The sequence below is a fragment of the Budorcas taxicolor genome, chromosome 19, assembly GCF_023091745.1.
Source record: "Budorcas taxicolor isolate Tak-1 chromosome 19, Takin1.1, whole genome shotgun sequence".
NCBI lineage: Eukaryota > Metazoa > Chordata > Mammalia > Artiodactyla > Bovidae > Budorcas > Budorcas taxicolor.
Genome location: NC_068928.1, coordinates 18,990,605 through 19,009,512, shown reverse-complemented (window position 1 = coordinate 19,009,512; position 18,908 = coordinate 18,990,605). Strand labels below are relative to the sequence as shown.

At 51.5% G+C, this 18,908-nt stretch overlaps 1 protein-coding gene across 1 annotated transcript in view; it reads right to left on the bottom strand.

Moving 5' to 3' along the window:
* KSR1 (kinase suppressor of ras 1) overlaps positions 1-17,532 on the bottom strand; it is a 157,089-nt gene extending 139,557 nt beyond the window's left edge. The window contains exon 1 of the mRNA XM_052657614.1: positions 17,222-17,532. Coding sequence (XP_052513574.1) covers positions 17,222-17,452 — 231 coding nt within the window. The 5' untranslated portion in view covers positions 17,453-17,532. The remainder of the gene's footprint in view (positions 1-17,221) is intronic.
* Between the last annotated feature and the right edge of the window lie 1,376 nt (positions 17,533-18,908).

Below are 18,908 nucleotides of genomic sequence, written 5' to 3'. Positions count from 1 at the left end.
CATCACTGGCAGTGTTTGTTCCAGGAGTGTCAACACCCACAGCAGTGGTTCTCTTTTCTGGAAGGGGCCCTCACCCAGCGGGCCTCGCAGCCAAGACTGGGTGCTCCCTCGAAGACTGGATCTCAACTCGGGGCCATCAGGTCGGGCAGCTAAGGCGTGGGGAGACCTCTGGGTGCCAGGCAGGCTGCACCCACAGGGACTGCTTGCTAGAAACAGCACATCCCTCAGGAGGGGCGGCGGCTCTGGAAACCTCTCTGCTTCTCAGCAGACTCCACGAAGGCCCTGAAGGAAAAGCTGTGCGACCGAGAGTCTGATGTTTATTCCAGAAGGTGTGAGTTTTGCATCACAGCGCGTGGCAAGCCTTTGATCCGGGAGCACTGAGAAGGGAGGGGCTGAGCACTCTGGAGTGCGGCTGAGGACTGGGGGAGTGGCATGGGGTTGCAGGGTTCTCCGGTCAAGTCCACCAGTATCTGTGCCTCTGGTATGGCAGGCACTCGAATATTCGTTACTTTAATAAACAAACGAATGAAAATAATAATGATACAATAGAATTTTTCCAAAAATACTTCCCCCCACACACACACACCTCATTTCTCTTCTAGCTTTTTCCATCTGCAGATAGAGTTTGACAATTTACATAACTACAAAGGCTACATACATGCAGTTCTGTACTCTGTTTTCCCTTAATGTAACATAAATACAGTCATGTTTCTATGCAGCCTTCATAATTAACAGCTGCGTGTGTTAACTGCCCATGGTGTGCTGCGCGCCACTAGCCCCTCACCACTGGACAGCTACCTTGTGTTTCTTTTTCTGTATTACGGATAATGCAAGTACCCTTATAAATGTTGCTTTTCTCTTCTACTGAATGACTGCCTTAGGAAAGCTCCCTTGGAAGGATGGACCGACTTCAAGAGGAGCTGTTGGCCTGGGGTTACAGATGAGCAGAGTAATACCAGGAGGTGCAGGCATGATCTACCCCCACAGGGATCCAGCAAATGCTGCGGAACGAATGAAATCAACTCGCCCCAGTGACGCGTCCTTAGCGGGTGGCAGGGCCACAGGGGGCCTCAGCCAGGACCCCACCACCCACCTACACGGTCAGAAAGTCAACGACAAGACGTTTTATAGGAGGTGAGTGAGGACCAACCCCCAAACTCCCATTTTTTAATAAGAAATAAGGGTTGACAACACAGACCTACTGTAAAGCACAAGAAACTCTGCTCAGTGTTACGTGACAGCCTGAATGGGAGGGGACTTTGGAGCAGAATGGATACATGGATATACATTGCTGAGGCCCTTCACTGTTCACCTGAAACTATCACAGTGTTGTTAATCGGCTATACTCCAAAACAAAATAAAAAACTGAAAAAGACAGAAAGGAGGGTTGAGTTTCAAAATTCCTTTGATTCCACTGGATGGAGGGTGGGCTTGCTGAGAAACCCACATGCCACCTTGGTACCCTTCACAAACGTCTGTTCTCATCACCCTTTTCCCCCTTGCTCCTAGATGCCAGCCTCAAGGGCACCTGAGGGCAGGCGGCACCTGAGGGCTGCATCACTTGGGCATTTCTCAGGGCACCTCGAAGCCTCACCCAGCCCCAGCACGCTAGGCCCACTCCTTACCTCTGCACTTGTTAGACTCAGCTTCCAAAGCTCCTCCCCAGATACATCCCCAAGGAGGCCCTCTCACCCTGCTGAGATCTTAAATACTACCTTTTCTGCCAAACCATCCTGACCCTTCATTTAAGGTATACCACTCCTCACCTTGGCCATCTTCCTGTTTTCATGTTTTTCCATAGCACATCCACCATTTAACAAACAATATATTTCCCTTATTCACTTATTGTGAATGTCTCCTTCTAACAGCCAAAACCCAAGTTCCACAGAGCTGACAATTTTGTCCATCTTGTTCACTTACTTCCCCGTTTAGAAGAACAACCAACCTAGAGTGGGTGCCCAGCTCAGAGTGGGTGCTAATTAAATACCTGTTGAAAAAACCAAGAATAATAAAATATATAGACAGATTCTTTCTCTGTGTCAGGCATTGTGCTTTACATGACTCATCTCACTTACTATGAGCAATTCTATTATAATCTCCATTTTACAGATGAGGAAACTATTGCTCAGACAGGTTAAGTAATCTGCCCAAAGACACACAGCTTATCCAGGAAGGGAGAAGAGTGTAAATCCATGCCAAACAACAGAACCTGTGCTCTCACCTACTTCAGGGTGCTACTCACTCACTCGGCCTTTCCTCCAAATGGCAGCCCATGAACCAGCAGATCTTTCTAGAATAAAGACAAGCACCATCCTGTGATCGAAATGGGGAAGAGAAGGCAGGAGCCCAGACAGAGGACCACAGGAGGCCACTCACTTGCTCTCCACTTCCCCAGGGGAACAGCATGTCTGAGTTTTGGAAGACAGACGCTGTCTGGCAGCTACAGGGTGACCAGGGGGGCCTGTTTGCTGTGACAAGTGGAACTGGGGCTTTGACAAGACGGATGCTAAGAAAACAAATCCTGCCAGACCAGGAAACTGCTTAAACCAAACAGGGCTAGAGAGGAAGTTTAGTTTAAGATGTTAGATGCCTGAGACAAGCTCTGGTCATTTGAGGCCACCTGAGTCTTTTTCTGAGAATAGTCAGAACCCCCCTCCGGCTTAGGGACCACAAAAGGTGGGGGAGGGTACACATGAAGTGGGGCCAACGAGCCAGTTTCCATCAGTTACATGGCAACTCACAGCCCGCCTGGCTGCACACAGGTATGGCAACTAACGACCTCTTTGGCTTTTGGTTTCTTTTCATTTTTCATTTTTCTTTTTTTTTTTTTAAGAACTACTTCCTAAAACTCTCAAAATTGTCAAAGATGCAGCTATAAGACTGGCCCAGCGCTTTGTCTCAAATGCTCACCTCTCCTCCTAAACCACCAGGCCAACCACAACAGAGGTTTCCTGTCCCCTAAAAGGCAAGTTTCCATTCACTGATGGATTCTTCCTTGCTCTGCTCAGTCCCCTTGGCCACAATGAGTCAGGGTCACCAGGGGGAAATCTCCCCAGGGAGTTGTCACCTTCTTCCTCCTAAGATTCGCCAACATTTAAAATATAACCCTGCTTGCATGTCATCCCCACCAGGCACCAGTGTCGCCCAGTGCTAACAACTAACGTTACCCTTTCTAAGCAGAGCACTTCAAAACAGAGGGCAAAGGACACTCCTGGTGATTCAGTGGTTAAGACTCCAGACTGACTGCCAATGCAGGGGCATGAGTTTGATCCCAGGTCAGGGAGCTAATATCCCACATGCCATGTACTGTGGCCAAAAGATTTTTAAAAGAGAGAGAGAAGCCAAGTTCATCCGAAATGGAATCAGGGAAGAGCCTTTGCTCTGAACACACCCCCCCTCCCCCTCCCCCAGGATGCTTTTCTTTCCATCTTTGTTCTCAACAAGGAGCACCCACCTCTGCAAATCTGCTAATCTGGACTCTGATGCCATGGTCATCTCATCCTGCTTACAACTTTGAGGTAATCCCATCCAAATGGTGTGGAAAAGGAGAGATTTTCAGATCCTTTTCCACACAGCATTATTGCTTTCAAAATTCTGAGCATTACCAGAGCTGACCTCTCTCTGTTCCAGACAAGGTCCAAGGTCAAGCAGGTTTCTGAGTGCAGTGAAATGCACAAAGGTGTGAAATCAGGCAATTCCAGATCTGAACCCCAGCTCCACTGATTACTGTGACCTTGGGCCTTACTTCCCCAGCCACAAAGTTGGCTCATGAGTTGCCTCCAAACAAAATGGCAGCCAACATCTACTAGAGCAAAGGCTCTTCCCTGATTCCATTTCCTGGAACTGCCACAGGGTCACAGCTCACTAGGTGTATACAGTCTATGCTGTCCCAAAGTTTGGGCTCCCCTTCTCTTTGCCCTGCCCTAAGAGAAGAAAGGGCTTCCCTGGTAGCTCAGCTGGTAAAGAATCCGCCTGCAATGCAGAAAACCCGGGTTTGATTCCTGGGTCAGGAAGATGCCCTGGAGAAGGGATAGGCTACCCATTCCAGTGTTCTCGGGCTTCCCTGGTAGTTCAGACAGTAAAGAATCCATCTACAATGCAGGAGACTTGGGTTCGATCTCTGGGTTGGGAAGATCCCCTGGAGAAGGGAACAGCTACCCACTCCAGTATCCTTGCCTGGAGAATCCCCATGGACAGAGGAGCCTGGCGGGCTACAGTCCACGGGGTCGCAAAGAGTCAGACACGACTGAAGCGACAGCGCAGCATGCAGCACAAGAGAAGAAAACCAGGACAAGCGCAGAGCCCGCAAGCCTTCATTTCCAATGAGAGTCACAAACCAGGGAAGACTGGGGCAGGGCAGAGCAGCATGGTAAACAGGGGCTTTCCCACGACTATTGCTCGAGCTCGTTTCCCATAAGTGCTGCCTAGCTACTCATACCTGATGCGGGCAGCCCCGCTTCTGAGCTGGCAACCTCAGTCCTCGGGGCCTCTTCCCTGGCAGGCTGAGACTGCCAGGCCTGACAGCAGACAATTGAGTTTCAGTTGCCACGGTGAAGGCTCGCAGCCCAGAGCCCGACTTGGTTCAAATCAAGAAACACTTCCCGAGTCCCCGCACATCTCAGGATGCAGAGATGAGTCAGCCAGGCGGTACAATGGGCCTCCATTCACACCTCACTGGCACCTTCTATTGGTTTACTCATCTACAAACTCCCCTGCCAAGCTAACTTTCTCATCCACTCTTACATCCTACAACAGTGCCTAGCACATAACTGGAGCAGGCACAACAATTGGATGAATTAGTGCCTTAATTCTTGACCATGGCCCAACTTGAGGAAAATGGCCCAAGGGATCTCCCTAAGGTCATGGCAGACCACAGCCCTCGTGGACCCCACTTCCCACTGTGTCCAGGCAGGCTGGCCTCCTGTCTGGTCCTTGAACACAAGTTCACTTCTGCCTCAGGGCTCTTGCACCTGCTAGTCCCTCTGCCTGGAACACTCTTCACCCAAGCTTTCACAAGCCCACTGCCCTCTCATCTTTTAACACTCAGCTCAAACCTTCTCTGGGAAGGAAGCTTTCCTGATGACCCCATCTAAAGCAGCAGCCTTTTAGGAACTTCCCTGGCGGTCCAGTGGTTAAGACTCTGTGCTTCCAATGCAGGGGGCCTGGGTCCAATCCCTGGCTGGGGAAATAAGATCCCACATGCTTCAAGGTGCCACCAAAAGATAAGAAATAAACCAATAATAATAAAGCAGCCTTCTCCGCATCCCATCACTCTAACCCATTCTCAGTGTTCTTTTCCTCAGTCTACCTGTCTCTATCTATTGACTTTTTATTTTTCTCTTTCCATTAAAGGAACCACTCTGTCTTCTTCGCTGTTCTTTTCCCAGTACCTAAAACCAAACAAAGTACATGCTCAATAAACAGTCAGTGAATGAATGGGCAGAAGACAGTAGATAGAAATAAATAGCAAATTCAAGACTGGGAATGACTGGCACACTTTGAATGTCTTACAATTTTATTTGGCAATTATAACTCAATAAAGATGCTTTTTAAAAGAGGAAAATGGGAAATGATTTAACAAGGCCCCCAAAAAAGGTCAGGTAGGTAGGGGAAGAAAGGCACAGAGATCATTAAGAATTGCAAAGGGAAAAAATGAGCTTTTCAACCAAGAATACAAATTTTAAGAGAGCTATTGTACAAAAACCAGAAACTGGAGGACAGTTTTGCAACTCCCATCACAAAAAATATCCATGCTCTTTGACCCAGTAATTCCATTCCTGGGAATTATCCCAAGGAAATGAATTCAGAATAGGAACAAAAATAAAGAGGTGCTTGTACAAAGATGATTCCAGTCATGGTGTTTATAAGAGCAGGAATCTGGAAACAACCGAAATGTCCCATAACAGGGGAAATGTTTTGGTAAATTACAGCATACCCACTGGGTGAAATAGCAGGCACTGATTAAAATGACGGAAAGGAAGATAACAGAGACATGTGGACAAGTGTTTTAGGATAATGCTAAGTGAGAGGAGGTGAAATGAAAATACTGAATCCCTTCTAAGTATTGTCTAGCACACCTTCTGTATCTCAATGACGTCTCTCGAGTCTAAAATAAAGCTATTCTTATCTCCTTTTAATTTTTTATTTATGTTTAAAATATTTGTATTTATTTATTTGGCTGCACTGGGTCTTAGTTGCCACACACAGCATCTGCAAGGATGCTTAGTTGCAGCTTGCAGGACCTTTTCATTGCAGCATGCAAATTCTTAGTTGTGGCGTGTGGGATCTAGTTCCCTGACCAGGGATCGAACCTGGGCCCCCTGTATTGAAAATGTGAAGTCTTAGCCACTGGAACACCAGGGGAGTCCCTCTTACGCCTCTTAAGGAACAAGAAAACTGAGGTCCACAGAGCTAAGGAACTGGCCGCGCAGGTCACAGAGCTAGCAAGGAATTACCATTCAGGAGGCTACTGGGGCCCTCTCCCCCGGAGCTCAGGCACACCCTGAAGTCCTGAGGCAGCCCTCAATGTCCCAGCGTGTGCCCAAGACCATCCTTTCCCACGATAACATCATGACTGAGTTTGGGAGGCCAAACTCACAGATCTGAAGCAGCCGGCCAAAAGCGACAGGCTGAGAAACACTTGTGAGAATACAGCCCCAACAAAACAAAGTGAAACAAACAGAAAGCAACAGAGAAAACCACCTCTGCCAGGGGCAAGAGACGGCAGAGAACAGAAATGTAAGAGTGGCCGGAAAGACCAGGCTTCAGGAGGACCGTGCAGAACCACAGAACAGCCACCAAGGTTAAGGAAGCCCCTCAGTGGGTCCTGGATCTCATTTTTAGTCCAGAACCGTAGAGTTGAGGATTTGCCAGGATCTCCTTGGAGACGCGGGCTGCTTGTGCTTGCTGACGCTCCTCCCAGGGTGCACACAGTGGCGCTCAGTAAATGTTGGCTGAAATACACTCATCTCACGATGTGCGGATAAAGCAATGAGGAAACGGAGGAGAGGAGATACTAGGCTATCTGGCTGGAAGTTGGGTCTGTCGCAGTGTGACTGCAGGGTCAGTCTTGGGCGGGGCTGTGGAAGTATTCCCACAAGGCCGTGGCCATTCCCTGACTCTGCCACGTGAGAACAGCTTTCAGTGCCTTGGGAGCTTCAGTTTACAGAACGAGATGACCTGCCTGTCATGTGAGGGCCGCCAGGAGCCACACTAAGCTTCAGGGGAAATTTTTAAAGGGTTCTTTTCTGGGGAAAGGTACAGAGATTCCGCCCAGCCTGCTGGGGTCCGCATAGCACTGCCTGGAGGCAGAAGGCTGGACCAGAAGACCTCTGCTTCCTTGACACTAACTGCCCCGCGCCACCATTTTCAACAGGCTTATTCGAGTGTAAACACCATAGATGATCCAAGACTCGATGAAGCCGGTCATTGCTGTAGTGGGGGGATTCCTGCACAGGGGTCCATTGTACCATTCTCCAGACTTTTGTACACGTGTGAACATTCCCATAATCAAACTTAAAATATATATATAAACTTGGGACTTCCCTGGCAGTCCAGTGGAGAAGACTGTGCCTCTACTGAAGCAGGCACCAGTTTCATCCGCTATCGGGGAACTAAGATCCCACATGCCACATGGCCAAAAGAGTACAGAAATATATATATAATTTTATATCTATCAAATGCAGGCATTTCACCTAAAGAATCACCAAGGGCCTGACCAAAGTTTGGGGGCAGCCCTCTGGAGCCAAACAAAAGACACAGGTCTTTTAAAAAATGATTCTCTGCTAACATATTTTCTAGGTGGATGTGGAGTTTGCAAACACAAGTCAGGTAGCACCAGCAGGTAATTAAGACGATCTGGGTTCAAGTCACAGCTTAGTCTCTCCTTGGATCTATGACTCTGGGCAAGTCATTTAACCATTCCGCACCTCAGTTTCTTCATCCATAAAATGGGAATGACAGTAGACTCTTCCTCACAAGGTCACTGGGAGGAGTACAGGCCATATAAAACTCCTAAGAAGGAGGCCAGGCCTGGAGTAAGCTCTCAGTAAATGTCAGCTATTGCGACACATCCCTTTTGTAACACGTATAGATACTCATTTTGAAAACCACATATCCATTTGATCAGTTACCTGGAGAAAATGAAAAGGGGCAGACTCGGCGCTCTGAGCCCTCGAGCAGCTGTATGGGAGCCGTATGTGTGTCTCTCACACCCAGAGTGGCCCCAGCCGGCCCGGGGCCTCCGCTGGCCGAGGGGTTAGAGAGCTCCTCCTTTCACAGAGCCAGCACCAGAAACAGGAAGCTGCTTCCTTTCCTTTCCATTCTGAGCTAGCATTTCCTTTTTTGTTTTAAAAAGCATTCCTCAGTCTGCAGCCCAGCCCTTCCCCTGCCCTCTGCAGCCCCAGGCTCAAGCACACTCACAGACAACTGCATTTCTCCTGGACTGTTTTCTGCCCTCCATGGGGGGGTCAAGAGGTTCCCTGGTAGACCTCAAATAAGCGTATCCTGGGCACCAGGCTAACTGGCCAGTGGGGCCAGGAGGAGGCAGGACGCAACAGCTCCAGACCTACAGACCTCTCTGGGTACATCTTCCTCATCTTGTTGGGAGGATTAAGTGAAATCTGTCTCTAATGCAGGTGGTGTGGTGCACCCAGAACACAACCTGTCTCCCTTCGGAAAGTACGTCCCCGCGATAAAAGGTAACTTTGCACAGGTAGGTAAATGGATGGGGTCACCAGCCTCTCCTCAACCGCCCCAATTTTAGCTGGGACCTCAAATGGGAGCCCAGTATCATAAAACCAACAGTAGGTGAAACTACACCTACCATTTCTTGTCTCCTTTCCTGCTCCTGCTTCCCCAACTACGTTCAAGGAGGTGGCTGATGGTGCCCATTCTCAGCTACCTGAAGCTTGCTTTCACGTGAGCATCACACAGAATACAGTATAGGAAAGGCTGCGTGAAGCCCTTTCAAGGGTCCCAGACTGGGAGGAGGGGATAGTGCCCCATATGTGCCCAATGTGTGAGAACACACAGGTCACTTTTTATACGTTTTGGTTTGCCTTTTTTTTCTTTTTTGCAGTGCCATGAGACTCGTGGGATCTTGGTTCCCGGGTCTATGGTAGTGAAAGCTCTGAGTCCTAATCACTGGACCGCCAGCAAACTCTCGGGTCACTTATTTCTGACCAGCAAAACTCTCTGTGCACCATGAGTGAAGCTGCTTCTACTAATCTATATCCAAACCCAATCCAAATGAACGGGCTAAACAGGGACTCAATACCTCCAGGTGCCTTGTCAAAGAAAAGCTCCACCACTCTATAAGCAGCTTATCTCATCAGCTTTGCAGAAAGCAAAACCCTTATGATCAATATATTACAGATTGAAGTCTTTCTTTTTCCTAACCATGGCTGGTCTCTTCCACGTAATGTATTATGCCTTCTCCCCTGGCTCTGATTTAAATTTTAAACACAATTCTTAATTCATTCTTGCAATTATTCTGAAGGTGGAAAAATGAAAAGAGGGGAGAAAAATGGCAAGCAAACAGAATGACTTCAGCTCCATTAATGTCAAAGGCAATCCTCCCTGTTAAAACACACCATCGCCTGCCAAGGCTAGAACAACACAGAAATACAGATGTATATAAATAGGCAGGTTTTGTAATGTGGCGGCAATTTGAATCAAGACTTTTTCAATGCAGATGGGAAACGATTGTGCCTGGAAATGAATGACAAAGCATTTGTGATCCCAACATCCATCCCCAAGGTATGCTTCTGGAATAGGGCAGAAAGTCAGACAACACAAAGACACTGGATTCAAAGGCTGTATCTTCTGGAAGTGAAACAGTAAACCCTGTACAATGTATCATGGTACAGAATGCAAAATCATCACAAATTTAGGACATAAACACAACCCTTAGAGGAGAAAAGGTTCACCCACTCAAGTCCTAGAGGATCTTTCAGTCGAAGGATGAGAAGCCCTTGAAAGTACAGTCAGGTCAGGTTCAAAGACTCAAGACAGGCCATCAGGGCTGAGCCAGCCTATCGGGCAAGCTGGCTTTCAGAAAAGGTCCCACCTACTGGACACCCCAGACGGGTCCCCAAGAACCCCTCCAGTCCCCAGGGTGCCTAAGATACTGATATGGGGCTGGGAAAGCAAACCCGTTGGCCTCCTCTCGCAGGAAACTCCTTGAAGTCGAGGATCCCTTCCCATCTCCCCCCCCTCAACATAGGAGGGTGGGGTGGCAGACTGCTGTTTGCAGTCAGTCAAGGTGGCATAACATCTCACTTCAGGGCATGACTCCCCACTCAGTGCTCCTTCATAACCACCTGTCTCTCCTCTACTCTTTGTTCAGGTTCATAACCTAATATGTGTTCCTAGCAAGTCACTTTCCCTTTGGGCACTCGGTTTCCTCGCCTGCAGATGAGAGGGCTGGACCAGTTGGGAATTTCAAGATCCTTAGGAGTCCACAACTCTATTAAATCAACCCCACAACCAAGGCACCCAAATAGCACTGATCAACATTTGTGGCTGGTGATGAAACCGAGCTTACAGTTCTGTAAGGTGCCTTTCATGAGCCTCAAGTGATGAAAACCTCTCCATGGGGCCCCAACTTCCAGCTCCCGCTCTGCTGCCTGGGAGCAACGAAAGATCCCTTTTCTAAATCGTCAGCCCAGGGCAGCCCTTGCTACGGGAAACCACAAAATGAGAACGCACAATTCTTGACCCAGCACCCAGAACCTCAGCCATGGGGGCCATGTCCTGTCTCCCATTCACACTCCTTGCCCTCAGGGTGGACACAGACCCAGTGGCAAAGAGGTTGAATGCATGAAGGCTGCCATTTTGTGAATCCTAGCACTCCAGCTGGGAAGCAGGGTGGGAGAAACAGATGAGGCCCTGAAGATTTCAAACAACGGGGCTGCTGTTAAACGTGTTCATATACTTTGACCCAGCGAATTCTACTTCTAGGAATGCACTCACGCACTCACTGCAGCAAGGTTTATAACAGCAAGACATGGAAACAGCCCGAATGGCGACAAGTGGGGACGGGTTCAGTGAACTGACATGATCACTGGAGACAGCCACGATTAATGATGGTGCATATCTGTATGGACTGGAACAGACAGAAGACATTTACGAGACAATGAGCATGGTGAGCTCCATGAATACATCTCTGTATATTTGTATACAGATGCACAGGATTAAAATGCTGGAAGAATAAACTGCCAAATGTTAATAAGAATTAACTCTGAGGGACTTCCCTGGTGGTCTAGTGGTTAAGAATCTGCCTACCGATGCAGAGGACGTACATGTGATCCCTGCTCGGGGGCCACGGGGAAGCTAAGCCCATGCACCACAACTCCTAAAGCCCACATGCTCCAGAGCTCGGGCTCCGCAACAGAAGACGCCCCAGCAATGAGAAGCCCGCTCGCTGCAACTAGAGAAAGCCCGCGCGCAGCAATGAGGATGCAGAGCAGCCAAAGACAGATGAATACATAAAAAAGGATTTAACTCTGAGAGGTGGCATTATGGGTGGTTTTTATTCTTTTTTTTTAATCTGTATTTTCTTTTCAATCGTGAGCATATCACTACGTGTATTTTAAAATACTTTAATACAGTTGGAAAGTTAAAGAACGTCGTGCTTACCAGAGGAATTATGCAGTGAGGAGAAAGCAGGTATCCATTAAAACAATGACAAGTAAGATGATCTCGAGGCAGCTTCTCATTTCTCAGAATGAGACTAGCACAGAGCAATTGCATCACAGCGCGCTGGTGGGGACCTGTCTTTGAGGATGTGCCAGGCCGCACTTTAGGGAAGCTCGAGCTCAGAGGGTACGCAGCCTGGTGCGGCCACCAGAAGGCCCGGTCATCTGGAACTGGGCCACCAAGTGCCCCTGGGCCGGCCCTTTGTGTTACCGGCCACTTCCTCGGGCTCGGCAGTCACAACTCTGACCAGAAACCCCGCCCCCACCCACTATGGTTTCTAGAAGCAGTCGCGAAGTTCAGAACATGAGTTCTGAAGACTAGTCAGGCTAAGTTCCACCGCCTACTAACTCCATCTCTCAGTCCCTCTGAGCGGCAACGTCCTTATCTGCAGAATGGAGAGAAAACCTTGCAGGGTCCCCGTGAGCCTTAAATGGGGAATACATGCCAAGAGCCGAGCACAGGGTGTCTCATTCCACTGTAAGGAACGGGATCCCTCCACTGCAAGGAAACCCTGCCCCTCACTAGGCTCTAGGGCCCTTCTCATAACCCAGAAGGCACCTCAGCGCAGCTTTCCCTTTGAACTGAGTGTAGAAGTTTCCCGTCAGCCTACTCTGAAAGCATGTCCTTTTTCAAACGCACAGCTGGGGAAGGCATGGCCACAGGCACCTGGTGGGGAGGGAGGCACTCCCATCACTGTCCCCAGGCAGCAAACCAGAGGCCTCCTGGCACCCAGGCCAACCTGGGCTGCAAATCTGATAGGGCCTCCCTCCAGCACCCCGCAGGCCTCCCCAGTCGTGGAAACAGCAGGTCCTTCTCCAGACTACCTTGGAGGATCGCTGGTAGCAAGTTTCACCAGGAAAACAAATTGCCAAGGTGAAAGCAAAGGGTGCCCCAGTTCTGGCTCCCCCCAGGGACGGCTGGAGTTAGAGCCTCCAGCAGGAGGTTAACACTACCAGGTAGGGGCCTCCCAGTTGGCTTAGCGGTAAAGAATCCGTCTGCCAATGCAGAAGACGTGGGTTCTATTCCTGGGTCAGGAAGATCCCCTGGAGGAGGAAATGGCAACCCACTCCAGTATTCTTGCCTGGGAAATCCCATGGATAGAGGAGTCTAGCGGGCTACAGTCCGTGAGGTCGAAGAGTTGGCACGACTGGGCACAGAACACAACAACAAGGGCACAAGCAGAGAAATGCCGCCCGCCGAGGCAGGGGCTGGGTGGGGAAGCGGAGGCTGTGCCAGGGATGTGTGACGTGGACAAGTCACCACCAAGACTCTGGGAATATTTCCCAGAAAAGCAGGAGTTGGACTAGTCAACCGTCCGGTCCTATTCCCAATTCCGAAGCGATTTCAGCAGGCTACAGTGATGGAGTCAGTCCTGCTCACCTGCCTGGCTTCCCCAATAGTCTGAGAGTGTCCCCAAACACCAGGAACACAGCCTACCTACTTCAGAATCCTTGCCGGGGTGGCAGCAGTGAGCAGCTCAGCAGGCAAACCAGTAATAACCGCAGGTCTATTGAGTGACTGCACATCCACGCAAACCCCAAGGACCAGTTCTACGAGGACCCACGGCGCCCTCTCCTTTCCTGGCAGCTCCACCATCCAGATGCCCCAGGGGGCTGGGGAGGGGGCTGGGGAGGGGGCCACAGGGGAGAGCTCAGGCCCTCCACACAGGGTTTTGACCTCTGACCTCTGCCACGGCAGAGCTGAGTGAAGGTCAAGGCCCAATGGGGATCTCTTTCTCCAGGTCAGCTTGCTGATGAGGGACTTTTTTCCATAAGACCACCAGCTGGGACTTGCCTGGTGGTCCCACGGTTAAGAATCCACTTGCCAGGGCAGGGGACACGGGTTCCTTCCCTGGTCTGGAAAAATCCCACATGCTGGAGCAACTAACCCCGGGCAGCACAACTACTGAGCCCACACGCCCTGGAGCCCATGCTCGGCAACAACAGAAGCCACCGCGACAAGAAGCCCACGCACCACAACCAGGAGTAGCCTCTGCTACTAAGAAACTAGGAAAGCCCGTATGCAGCAACAAGGACCCAGCACCGCCAAAACTAAAATAAATTTTTTTTTAAAAAGAGCAGCACATGGGAAGACTCCTTGGTGTGGTAAGGTCTGCCTCTGAAAAGAACCAGGAGGCTGGCAGGAAAAGGCAAAGTTACAAGGTCCATAAAACGAGAATCTTCACGAGACGCCCCGCTCTCCCCATGGCCCGGCCCAGACCCAGCCCAAAGAAGACGCACAAACGAGGGAATGAACTGGTGTGGGGTGCAAGGCCAGCCGGGTGTCCCTTTGTGAGCACGTCTGGGGAACGAGAACATTCTATCTTGCTCAGTTCTCAACCCCTGAGGAGGGCCTGGTGGAGACAGGTTACCATGTTCTGCTGGGATCTTCAAAGTTGCCTCCCTACTTCTGATTCAGATTCTAGGGTCAGATTTTATCTCCCTTCTCATTTCACGTCGAGAAGAAAAAAAAAATACATGTGCGATGAAGTCTGATGGATTTCCAGGAAATCTTCGGAGACAGAAGGGTCCAGCACACTGACTGACAGGTAGGAGGCAGACATTAAACCTTGGCTTCTTCCACTCGTTTGGATCCAAAGTGGACCACTGCGTGGAGGAAGGAAAGGAAGTCAGGCAGACCGAACCTTACACATCATCCGACCTACAATAAAGGCGCCAGCAGTTGGGCCCTGGGTCAGTACTTGCTGGGGCTTCTCATTGAGTGCTTATTTAACAACGGCCAGGGTGGGCTGGGGTTCCTTGGATTCTGGGAGAAGTCTGGCGTGCTTACGTAAGCCAAGCCCTCTTTTTCAAAAGCCAGGAATCCAATGTTGCAAGTCCAGTCTCTGGGGGCCCTGGCCTGGTATGTGAGAGGAGCCTGCAGAACAGGAAAGAAAGCCAGAATGGACATCACCACTGCCCCGCGTGACCTCATCACGGTCTTCGGAGCAGTCTCTTGGCCTGTGTCACCCACCTCTAGGGAACAAGAGCCAGCTGTCAAAGGGCCTTCCTCCCAAATACGGCCCGTACTGGATCCTCACTAGGAAAATTCATGGGCAGAATCTCTTGGTAGAAAGCATAAGGACTTACAGACACACGTGAGGTTGCAGGTTTAAGTAGTCTTGGCCCATTTTACAGATGGGGAAGCCTGAGATTCAGAAGTCATGGGACTTACTACCCAAGGTCAGATAGACAGACCCTGGACCTGATTTCTAAGCCTCAAGCTTTCCACCTACCACACTGCCCTCAAAGGTCAGGATTCTTTGAGTAACAAACTTTCCCCCTATTTTATCAGTTTGGTAAATCTAGATTTCAGAACCATTCTTACTCAGGGGTACTCTTACACAGGGGTGTGTATAACAAATGTTTGATTCCACCCAACTGAGGCCCCTTCATAGACCACAGCATTGAGAACTGCAAGACCCCACAGAGACCTCTCCACGCCGCTGTTCAGGTAAGGAGGCGAGGCCTAGGGAGCTAGATCCTGGGGTCGAAAGTCCCATCCCCCAAACAGCCCGTGTCTCCCCTTTTCAGGGAGGAGCGTGGACCTGAATCCACAGCACAGCAGAGAAGATGGGGAGCTGGGTATTTGTTCTAATTCCCGCTACCAATCCCCTTTGGGCCTTGGGATGGGTTTTTGGCTGCCACGGCTGATCATCCAATAAACGCTCAGGAGGCAGGTCACCGAATAAACCAGTGCAGAGACCTAAATATAGGATGTTCTAGGGTGTCCTGATGCCATTCCTTGGTCAAAATGAGTGACTTTGGGAGGCAGGGTACCAAGAAGGCAAGGTGCCATTTCCAGAGAAATCACCCATCATTCTCCCAGGTCCCCTCTTCGAACAAGGAGCATTTCAGAGCAACCTGAGGGGGCAAGGGGGGACAATCCAAGAGAAGCCAACAGAGGACAACCTCTTATCCCAACAACACAGAGTCCAACCAGGCACATGCTGCTGGACAAGGACCCCTCCTCCCAGAACGGAGCCACACAGGCCCCCTATTGTGTCAGTTTAAAAACCGAACTTTGCTGGGCAAACACACCCGGCTGTGTTCAAGAAACCAGTTTCTCTTCACCACTTGGAAAACAGCAGCATGCATGCAAGAGGGACAGTTGGGGGTGGGGGGGTTGCTGGTCAGTTTGTTTTTTAAGCCAAGCCCTGGTCAGCACTGCTATAGCAACTGAAACAAAAATAATAATAGCCAGCACTGATTATATCCTTTCAATGTCCCTGGTTTTGTCGCTTTTAAGAAAATAAAACTGAAGGAAAGAAGACTACCCCGAGCGTTTTAGATCAAATAGGGCTTCAGGCTTCTGGTGCACACAGAGGATGGGGTCTGGTTATCATGGCCACAAATCACCCACTGGCCCTAAGGTGGCTGGCAGAGGCAATCAGCAGTAAGAGGGTATGGAGGGTTTGGGATGAAGAGTTAAGGTTCTAATAAAACAAAACATCTCCAGATCTGCAGAAGGCCAGATGAGATCAAGCAAGGTGGAAAGAGGCCCGTTCTTCAAAACAGGGTAGCTATTAATACCAAGTGGTGCCTGGAATTTCACAGCTTTCCCAGCCTCTGGACAAAAGCAAGTTGGAAACGCACTAGTTTCCCTCTATTGTGTATGATAGGAGAGGGAGAGACGGCCCTCCAGCCCCTTCTAAGAACGCAATAACCCTTTTGGTTGATTCTTCCAAATCCTTTTAATACTGGACTTCCCAGCTATCACTTGAGAGAGTAGGGACCGCATGTCTTATTTCTTCTTTACACTGGAGGCTATCTCCACTAGAACCCCTTAAATAGTGTCATCTTCCCATTGAAGGCTTTGGTCCTCAGCATAATCATTCCTAAACCAAAGTTCAGTAGGGGGAAGGGGGAGGCAGCGTCGGTAGGTTATTACATTTTGAGCAGTGAAACGCTGTGGCAGTGCGAAAGAGACGCACTCAAGGCAAAAATGCAGTTTCAGCAAACAGTTTGATAAGCGGCAGACAAGAACCTGGAGGAGAGGAAAGGAAGAAGCAAGACAGAGTCTGGGGCGTGCGGGGAGGGCAGAGAACGAAGGGCCTGCGCTCACTCTTCAGGGGGACCTCCTCCCGCCCCGTCACCCCAGCCCACAGCGGCTGGGCTCCGTCACCCAGGGAAAAGTCCACCATGTGACTCAGTGGGAGAATGAGTCCTGCGGCCCGGCGAGCTGGAAATGCGGTGGGGGCGGAGGGCGGCGGAGGGGATGTCCGCGCGCAGCCCACCGCGCCCGCGGGCTCCTCCACCCTCCCTCGCAGGTCGCACCACGCCCCTCCCCCCAAATCCCGCCCAAGGTGAACCGGGCTGGTCCCGGGTCCTCGGGCCGCCGCGCCAGCGAGTGGAAGAGGGTTAAGGAAGCCGCAAAGGAGGTGACCGAGCTCAAGGATGCAACTGGGGAAGGAGTGAGCTGGAGTCGCGAAGGAGGTGTTGGGGCGCTTCCCGAGGCGCAGACCCCTGACTCCTCAAACCCAGCGCGGGCCCCCCGATTCTCCGGCGTCGTGGCCCCTTACCTCCAGGGTCCGGATCTCCTGCTGGGTGAGGTCGTTGGACACGGCGCACTTGGTGCGCAGCCCTCGCAGGCTGCCGATGGAGATGTCGATGAGCTTCTGGAGCTGCCCGCACTGCTGCAGCGCCCGGCTGGCCGCGGCCCCGGCGCCCCCATCCGCGCCCGCCGCGTCCCCCCCGCCGCCGCCCTCCTTCTTCTCCCCCATCGCCGCCGCGCGCAGCGCCGCTCTATCCATGCCTCGGCATCGGGGCCGCGGGGTGGCCGAGGCGGCGGAGCCCGGGGGCGCGGGCGCCTCGAAAGGGAATCCTCGAGCCGCGAGGGCTGGACGAAGAGCGCCCCTCGGTGCTGCGGGACCTGGGACGCGAGGACCGCCCGGCCGCCGAGTCCGCCCGGCCAGCCGCGGCGGCAAAGCGAAAGCCGCGGCGACCCGACGGCTGAGGCTCCCGGAGCCTTTAAGCGGCAGCGGGGGCCGGGTCAGAGCAGCTGGGCATGCTGGGACTTGTAGTCCCCGCCGCGCACCTGCCGCTGCCCGCGCCCTCGGGGTCCCCGCGGGCGCCGGCGCCCTGCGGTCCCGGCCTTCCCTTGCGCGGTGGGCACAGGCCGCGCGGGAGCGCCCCGCCTCTGCGCCCCCGGAGGGTCTGCTGCGCACCGGCTTCTCCCTCGGCGCCGGGATCCCGGGGAGCCTTGTCTCCCCGCCCACCCCCGCCTGCTCCCCATCCCTCCTCCTCGCTGGGGGCTTCCCACGACCCCCCAGATGAGGGGAGGTGGAGCCGACGGCCCTTGGACCGGAGGAGGGTTCGCATCCTGCAATTCCTCGGCTTCAGCCAAACCCTGGAAGACAGGGACAATGGACGTTTCAGAATTTCTGTGTGGGTTTAGGGGTCGCCATCTAGTGGGAAGGGGCGGAGGTTCGCAGAGCCCTGGTCTAACCAGAGAAGGGCTCAGGCTTGGAAAGACTCGGGACGTTCTTCTAGATGCTATTTACCCACCAACATAAAGGTCCCATCCCTCCACCACCTCAACCCAGCAGGCCGGTCCAGACACTGGGGGTGACAGTTGATTCGTTGTGCCTTTGGAAGGGCTCGAGAGCAATGAGACAGTCTGAGTTCCAGTAGTATCTACCACTGTCTAGCCCCTGGCTTGGTTGGCCCAGTGGACCTGAGTCTGGGCAAATTTCTGGAGGTAGTGAAGGATAGGGAAGCCTGGCATGCTACAGTCCACGCGATCCCGAAGAGTCGAAAGCGACTGAGCCCCTGAATAACAAACAACAGCTGCCAAACTGTGACTTTAGGCAGTTAGCTCACCTTTGAGTGTCTGAGTTCCCCATCAGTTAAAATGGGGTGATGATGAGCCTATCTGATGGGGTTCATGGGGCTTCTCAGGTGGCTCAGTGGTAAAGAATTCACCTGCCAGTACCAGAAATACCTGTTTAATCCCTGGGTTGGGAAGATCCCCTGGAAGAGGGAATGGCAACCCACTCCGGTATTCTTGCCTGGAAAATTGCATGGACAGCGGAGTCTGGTGGGCTTCAGTCCAGGGGGTCACAAAGAGTCGGACACAACTGAGCACACATGCACAGTGTGGTTCGTATGGTGGTGTAGTCACTCAGTCATGTCCGACTCTTTGCAACCGCGTGGACTGAAGCACACCAGGATTCCCTGTCCCGCACCATCTCCCAGAGCCTGCTCAAA